Source organism: Strix uralensis, chromosome 4 (genome assembly GCF_047716275.1).
Source record: "Strix uralensis isolate ZFMK-TIS-50842 chromosome 4, bStrUra1, whole genome shotgun sequence".
NCBI lineage: Eukaryota > Metazoa > Chordata > Aves > Strigiformes > Strigidae > Strix > Strix uralensis.
In genome coordinates this window covers 80,595,351-80,603,075 of record NC_133975.1, presented here as the reverse complement: position 1 = coordinate 80,603,075, position 7,725 = coordinate 80,595,351, and the positions used below count along the sequence as shown (strand labels likewise).

At 48.2% G+C, this 7,725-nt stretch overlaps 1 protein-coding gene across 1 annotated transcript; it reads right to left on the bottom strand.

The window, feature by feature from the left end:
* Window positions 1-210: 210 nt before the first annotated feature.
* REELD1 (reeler domain containing 1) lies at window positions 211-7,329 on the bottom strand. Its single transcript, XM_074865174.1, has 5 exons — window positions 6,990-7,329; window positions 5,238-5,395; window positions 4,212-4,512; window positions 3,461-3,524; window positions 211-815 (listed from the first exon to the last, which is right to left on the bottom strand). The coding sequence occupies exons 1-5, from the start codon at window positions 7,295-7,297 to the stop codon at window positions 240-242; spliced, it is 1,407 nt and encodes a 468-aa protein (XP_074721275.1). The 5' UTR covers window positions 7,298-7,329; the 3' UTR covers window positions 211-239.
* Between the last annotated feature and the right edge of the window lie 396 nt (window positions 7,330-7,725).

Sequence of the window (7,725 nt, the reverse complement as noted above, 5' to 3'; positions counted from 1 at the left end):
AATATTAATTGCGGTGAGTGTAACACACTGAACGATCTATCAACTTCTATTTTCTTAGCAGCTGTAGCTTAGATAATTCTGACTAACAGCTCTGTCTGAACTGGCTGCTTTGAGTTTGTTTGCCTATATGGCAGCACGTAAGGGAACTCCACCACGTCTTGCTGTGACCTGTGCTGTGCAGTCTGGTCTATCCTCTCCTACACCGGCCACCGTAGCGCTGCTTTCGGCGTCGCAGATGTTCAGATGATTGTCTTCTTCCCGCTGCTTGAGGGGCTGACCCAGTTGTACTCGGCTTGCACCAGGACGAAGCTGTTCTCCCGGATCTTTCGGAAGCGCATCACCTCCCCGTTTTCTCTGACGGTGATGACGTCGGGGTCTGGCTCGCTGAAGGAGACCTCCGTCCGCTTGTGGCAATGCTGGGCGCAGACACAGCGCACAGCAGCTGCCAGCGCCAGGCCCAGGGCGGCGGTGCAGACCAGGAGGATCCCAAGTTGGGCTGCCAGGAGCCGAGTCCCTCTGCCAGGGTCTTCCCCTTTCCCGGGAATGGCAGATTTGGGAGCTGGTCTGGTCACCCATGGCGGGGTGTTCCCACCCGCCGCCGCCTCCTCGCCCCCGGCGCCTGCCTCCTCCGGCTGCGGTGCCGGCTTTCTTTCTGCCATTTGCCTTGAAGCCGATGACAAATTGCCAGCTGCATTGGCATCGCCAAACCAGGCTATTGTCGCAGCAGTGTCCCCCAGGTGAGCATGTACGTGCAGGGCAGGAGACGCTGTTGCATGCCGGGAGGCCTTCAAGACAGCCCTGCTCTCAGTACTGGCCTTCAAAAGCAAGAACAGGATGAGATGTGCAGTGAGGGAAGAGAAAGGGGGCCGATTAGATTCTCACTACCTGTGTTGTGGTAGACCTCTGTATTTCTGGCACCCAGGTGTCCCACTGGCCTTGGAATAACCCTGCTCCATCCCCAGGTTACTCAGTAGCTTTTAGAAAATGAGGCAGATTCAGCCCCACTCCATCCGTACTGGAATTGCCGTGGGAGGGACAAGACACTGGGAGCTAGTTCCTGCGGGGCAAGGCAGAGCAGGCTGGAGGGGGAGAGGTGAAGGGCGCAGGCGGAGAGGAAGGTCACTGCTTTGCCTAAGGAAAGGTCTGCAACTCCCATGGTGGTGGTGGTGGTGGCATTTTTCCCAGGCATCGTTATCACAGAAAATAATCACAATTCCCACCTTGAGTGATGCCAGGGTCATGGTGAAAGGACAGGAGTGCTCTTCCTGGCCAGGCTTCATGTTTAGGGTCACACTGGGCCCGCTGGGATTCAGTATTGCCCTGCTGAGGCTGTGGATCGAACCAGGGAGTGGAGGGACCCAGGAGGCTTGGGATGGCCTCTGACATCAGTGGTTTTGGGGCACTCACGTACAACTTGTGAACTCTCCCCAAAGCCCATCTTGCTTTCTCAGTCTACACAGCCAGTTTGAAACTGGCTGCTTCTCAGTGTTGCTTGACTACCCACTTTAGTGGGAATGACTGTTGAGTGCTCCTGTTTCTAGGGGCTCTGCCTGCTGCCACACACTGTATTTTACCCGTCCCCAAATGATAGCCACTCCATGCCAGTTCTGCAGCCCAGGCTTTGCTGCAGAAATCATCCAAGGCTAACTGTGAAACAATCATACAGTTTAGGAGGCCCCCAATGAATTTTTCCATTCCCACTGTGCACCTGGATCCCCATCCAAAACCTGCAAAATGTACTGGAGTTCTTTCTTTGGCTCCACTGAGATTTGTATCTGGCCCTCAAGTAGCTGGCACCTCTCCAGCGTGTCCAGCCCAGCAGGCTTTTTCACACATCCATTAATTACACCAGAGAAACTCTCACCCTCTACCATCCTTAGCAATTTATAAAGCTTGCTGGGAAGGCCGTGTGACAGGAGCACAAAGCTGAGGTAGGAGCCCTGGCAAGCTGTGAAGCAAAGTAGGGGAGGGTCAGAGCATCCTTTGTGGAGGAGACGGTTTATGAAGGTGCTAGTAAAATACAGTAGTAAATAAAAGACTTTCAGTGGCTGAACTGCAAACTGTAAAGTAGCTGGCTGGCAAAGTTAGGATTGCATGTGTTTGGATCACTTACCCTCAAAATGCAAAGGTCATACTGTAGGGATATACTGCAGGATTTGGGACTTTGAGATAGAAAATGGAATTGCCTCGCAAGTCCTTGCCCTATCTCACCTCATTTCTCCTTTCTTTTTGTACTTCTGTTTTCCTTTCTTTCCTAATTTCTCAACATTTTTATTTTGTTACGCTCTTCTGGTCTTGCCCTGTGCAGTAACTCCTCCTTTCCTTTGGTTACCATCTTCTACCATTTCTCCACTTCTCTCCATGGCTACGCCAGATGCTTACATTACATGATTCTACTTGTTCTCTGTCCTCTGCTCCTTCCTAAATATTTCTGCCTTATTCTCTGCTGTACAGCCCCTTCCTCTTTTATTTTCTGTGAGATTACTTCTCTTACTCCTGTGGCATCCTGCAACCCAGATCTAGTTCTTTATTTTCATTGTATTTTAATTCTCTCCATCCCCTGTGTATGGGGCTTCCCCTGCTAACTCTGTACCCCATGCCTCTAAGCTATCCCTGCTTTCCACCTTCTCCACTAATTCCCACCTGACCATTCTCCTCTCTCCTTGCAGCCCTGGTATTCTCCAGTTTCTCTCCCTCCTCTTGCTGTCCCTCCTCTTGCTGTCCTTTTCTTTTTCTACCTAATTCCTCGCATGCCCTTTCCAGCTCCCACATCTCCTTCCATCTGTACAGCCACCCCTCTGAGGCTGTGGTCCTTTCACACCTTTCTGGGCTTCCTCTCCTGAGGTCACCCCTTCCCAAAAGGCGCTCCCACCCGCTCATCCCGTCTGCCAGCTCCCGCTCTTCCAGTGGTCTCTGGTGGGTGCACCCGACGCCTGTGGCTAACCCCACCATCACCACCACCACCACCACCACCACCACCACCTCTGCCTTTCTGGTCCATCCTCCCAGGCTGACCCTGCCCTCAGGAAGCACACAGCTTCCTTGGCCGTCCCCAGGAAAGATGAAGTCTTCGACCTCTGGTGAATGCCATGGCTGGTACCTATCCAGCACCTCTGCAGAGGAACATCTCAGCCTTCCATGGGAATAAACCACGTGTTTCCGACCCAGTAACATCCAGCAGCCTGTAGCCGTGTAGCCATACGGAAAAGTTGTTTTGGATTGTTTTTACAGTGGGACTCATAAAAACCCAGGCAGCAGGCTCAAAAGGAAAACAAAAAAGAGGTATAAAACCCAATTGCCGGTTAAAGTAAAAAAACTAAAACTCTTTTAACAGTCTCAAATGTAGTTTTAGTCACTTATGAGACTTATGTGGGCTGCTTGGCGCTGTGATGTAGTAGAGCAGTTTTATCCTCATCTTCTCTTAGACCTTTTTGTCATCCTCCCCATCCCTGTTGCTTACCTGCCGGTCTTCTTTACACACCAAACACAAGTGTGGGGTGGCAGCGCTGGCGATGCTTTCTGCTCTAAGATACGGAGAGAGGAAAGGCAGGGTTAGTAAGTGAGGCCTGTTGCTGCTGCTCACGCAGGAATCCCTGGCTCTGCTCCACTGGAGAAGCATCCTGCTCCCTAGAGCGGCCTCGGGATGCACGCAGTCAATGCAAGACTGTACAGAGCTGTATTTTTAATAACACCCGATCATTTATTCCTATCCCCATCATTTTCACCCACAATATGAAATGTTGCATGAAAGCTCATGCGGCCCAAACCCTCTAAGACTCCTGAGCAGATATCCTCAAGCCCAGATTTCATAATTGCTTTGAATTCTTTCTTCCTTTTCCCTGCAGACAGAGAAATACGTCTGCTGCGTTCACCTTTTCACTGCATATTTGCGTGCGCTTTTAAAAAAATAATGTAGCAGTAAATAGTTTTTAAATCACATTTTTCAGTCACCTGGCCAGTCCTCTGCTAGGCTGAGCAGCACAAGGTCGGGTTTTTAAGTGTTTCGGATTTTCTCCCTGTTGCTGTCTGTCACATACAATCTCCAAAGGATTATTTCTCAAAATTTCCTGAAGCAAACACCCTCTTGCCTGCCCCCCCCCCCAGCCACAGACACCTTCCTACACAGACCCTCGCTCATCCGCAGGAAAACCAGTGCTATTTTCCATTCCCAGAAGGGCTGGAGAAATAACTCTTCCCACCGCCTAGTTTACCCCTTGGAGGTGCTGTAGCTGGAGGCGTTGTCTCGGGAGAGGAAACCTTGCAAGGGGTCTGCCGTGCTGGGGTCTCGGGTGGGGAGGGATGGCTCCAGCCCCTGGCCTCTGGGCTCGTTGCTCCCGCCGGACGCAGCCTGCGAAGGCCAAGCCAGCTGCTTCAGCTCAGCAACGAGACGGGCGTCTGACCCGACACCGAAACCTGGCTCTGGTGCTGGCGTTGCTGCGATGCCAGTGGGGTTGGCCGGTGGTATGGGGGGGTGCAGGGGGGAGCCGGTGGCAGCCGCGGGTGAGGTGGGACCTTGTCCAGCAGGGAGACAAAACAAGAAGCAGAGAGAGAGGAGCAGAAGTCTATTGCCTTTGGTTTGTTTATTTCAAATCCCTCTTGGTGCTAACATTTGCCAGGAAGCATCGTAATAGTGCCTTTTTTTTTTTATTTTCATGCCACTTAATTTGAAGTGGGAACCCAGATGGAAAGTAAAGCAGCAAAGCCCACTGCCTAAATTATGGTCAAGTAAGATAATTAAAACTCAGTCTTGGTGCCATACCAAAAATGCTGAGACACCCATCTGATTTGGGATAAGAAAATTCTTGGAGCCTTTTGCTGACCAAAGGCCACATAAATACAACTAAACACATACGTGATGGGCAATAGTCACATTTAGAAACAAATGTATTCATTTATTTAGACAGCATTGCTAATTGCACTTGCTTGTCTTCAGGAGCTGAGGTTTTAGGTCAAGTATGCTGCATTTTAGGGTTTGCATTGAAATCATAAGATCTGGCAACCCTGTTTATCTTTCTGGTACCCTCCTTGGAGCTGGCTCCATCACCTTGAATGCTGACCCATGCCCTTACTTCAAGGAGTTTGCCACAGCCATCGCTGATCTCCCCAACGGCCACAGGAGTTAAATGAGTCCCTCCAGCTTGCTTGGGTCACTTGTGCTCAACGCTTGCCTGGAATAAGCTGTAAAACTACTCTGTGGGAAGCGGTCGGTAACAAACCTGTACCTTTGCTTGCCGTACCTGTGGGGTGTGGGTCAGCTGGTCCCTGCAAGGGCACGGGGGTTACAGGGTCGGGCTTCTTGCTGCTGCCAGCAAGTGTTTTGTTTTGCCCTCGCTGAGCCACGATAGCAGATTCGATCTTTGCCCAGTAAACAAAGTACGACTGGACTATGGAGATGCTGTTAAAACATAATTAGGGAAGAATTTACTGGCTCTATAGCGTTAACAAAACATCCAACTGTTTAGCTAATCACAAGGATCTGAAGACAGAAGCAACGCAAAAGTATTTTAAAGGATTAGACCATCACACATTTTATATTACAAATACAAGATACCAGGTCCCAATATGGGGTGAAGAGTCACCACTCATAATTAAGATCAACCAAAAAAAGTGTGGGAACTTAAATTAAAAAAAAAAAAAGCTATTATATTTGCTGTGTGGATAGACGTTCATTTGGAAAACTTGGACTAGCTCTGCTTATAATCTTCCGTAGGCAGGGAAACAACAGTGGTATTTACTAATTAAAACAAGTCAATGTAACTTGTACAAACAGCAGAATAGGTATGAAAAAAAGAAAAAAGTCTGTCTTCTCAGCCCTCTGATATTTGAGCCTGCCTAACCCTCTGCTTTTTGTCAGGTGCCAAAACTGCATTGGCCAACCTTTAACTGTTCACCCAGAGAGTCTTATTTAAGCTGGAGATTTTAGGAGAATTTCAGTTCAGATTGCTCAGCTGCTTCTGAGAATTAGCTAAGGGGAAACCAACCCGGGTCTGCCTGTGCCAGATGACCCTTATAAGCCATTTTTAAGCCTAACAAGGAGTTTTTGCGGGTGCTGTGGTAGGGAGAAAAGGGAGAAGCTATCAGAAATCAGCTTGGAGGGGCAAAATCCAGAGGATGAAGGACGCTTCAAAACAGGTAGCTAGGAATAGGTGTCGGGTTTGGGTTGGGTTTATTCAGTTGCTTGAGTTTTATGTGTTTTTAATAGTATTTCCCAATCTAAAACAATGGGCAAAAATTCAAAGTGCCAAGCAGCAGTATTTCTGTTTCAATGAATTTGTGTTGAATCACAATGAGATGCACAAACCACGGCACTCACCAGAACGCTTATGTTTTGGGAAGCAGCCAAGGATCTGGCCAAGCAGCTTCTAAGTGGTTTTGTAAAGTCAAAACTTGACAATATAATCTCTTCCAAAATGAAAAGCCGCTGTGCTTCCTCTAAGACAGCCAGTTAGAAGACGTTTAATTTCATTCCAAATCAGAACCAAAATGCTTGGACAGTTTGGGACTTTGGTGCAAACAGAGATGTCAAGTGTTGACCCAGTGCTCACTTTCTCTTCCTACTGTGAATAATTCTGTTTACATTTAACTGTTTTTAAAACCACTCATTTTTAATTTTTTTTTTTTTTAAGGAGTAATATACAAGATTATTCTGTAGGCAGGGAAGTCCTGTGGGCTATGTTATTTAGAAAGACAGGCAACATGACCACAGTTCTCTCTTTATGCCTTAATATTTCTATTTCCTAAGTGCTTAGGCTGTCATCTTTCAATGTATTTATTCTGAGAAAATAGTGACCATGTAAATAAAAAGCAGCACTACTCAGCAGATATAAGTGGTGATTTATATACCAGCTGGGATACTGTTGCAGCATTTGATAAGTGTTTAGCTATATGGGGTTCAAGATATATAAACCACTGTGCTGGACAAGTGCAATGGAAAAATAAAGCCAGGCTGAGAAGACACAAATTTTCGCTAGGAACCAGCATGTTCTTACAAAAACTTGATATCTCCAATGGGTTGGTCTGGTGCTTTCCATACAAAGGACAGATTTCTCTTCAGTGACTTGTCTGAGTGGGTGACAGTGTCACCATCTTCGAAACAAGTCAGCAGCTTGGAACCAGGAGGGATGAAGACAAATGTGCCAGCAATTTCATCGTTAGACACTTTGCGAGCTTGAAGCAAAAAGCCCATAAAATCCCGGGTGCTCCTCACTGTCACTGCAAGACAAAACATGGGACACGAAGGGATTTGCCTTGTAGTTACGGGGTCAATTGTTTGCAATGGAGTTTCCAGTGTGAGCATTGAAACTAAAAGAAAACCCCGTGCAACAACAACAAAAACATCTTACTGTGTTTGTCTTCACTTGGTCTGTCTTGGACATGCTGGATGCAGGAGGCCAGACTTTAACTTTGCAGTGTGTGATTGCACACAAAATTTGCTTGAGTCTTTTCTACACACACCGCCCCCCCCCCCCCCCCCCCCCCCCCGATTCTAAGCTGCTAACCACATTGCGTTAGGCAGCATGCAGCCATTTTTAAGGAAGAAGCTTTGGGTATCACCCTGTACATATGCATAAGCTTGTGCACTGCCCTTGGAGGGGTTTTATTTTGCATGGGGATGAGCAGACAAGCAGCCAGGCTGGGGAGCGCTGCCTCTTAGCTCTATCTGCATCTGCCTCAGGAGCAACGGTGCTGGGGACGGGACATGCTGCCCACCTGTACTGAAGAGTC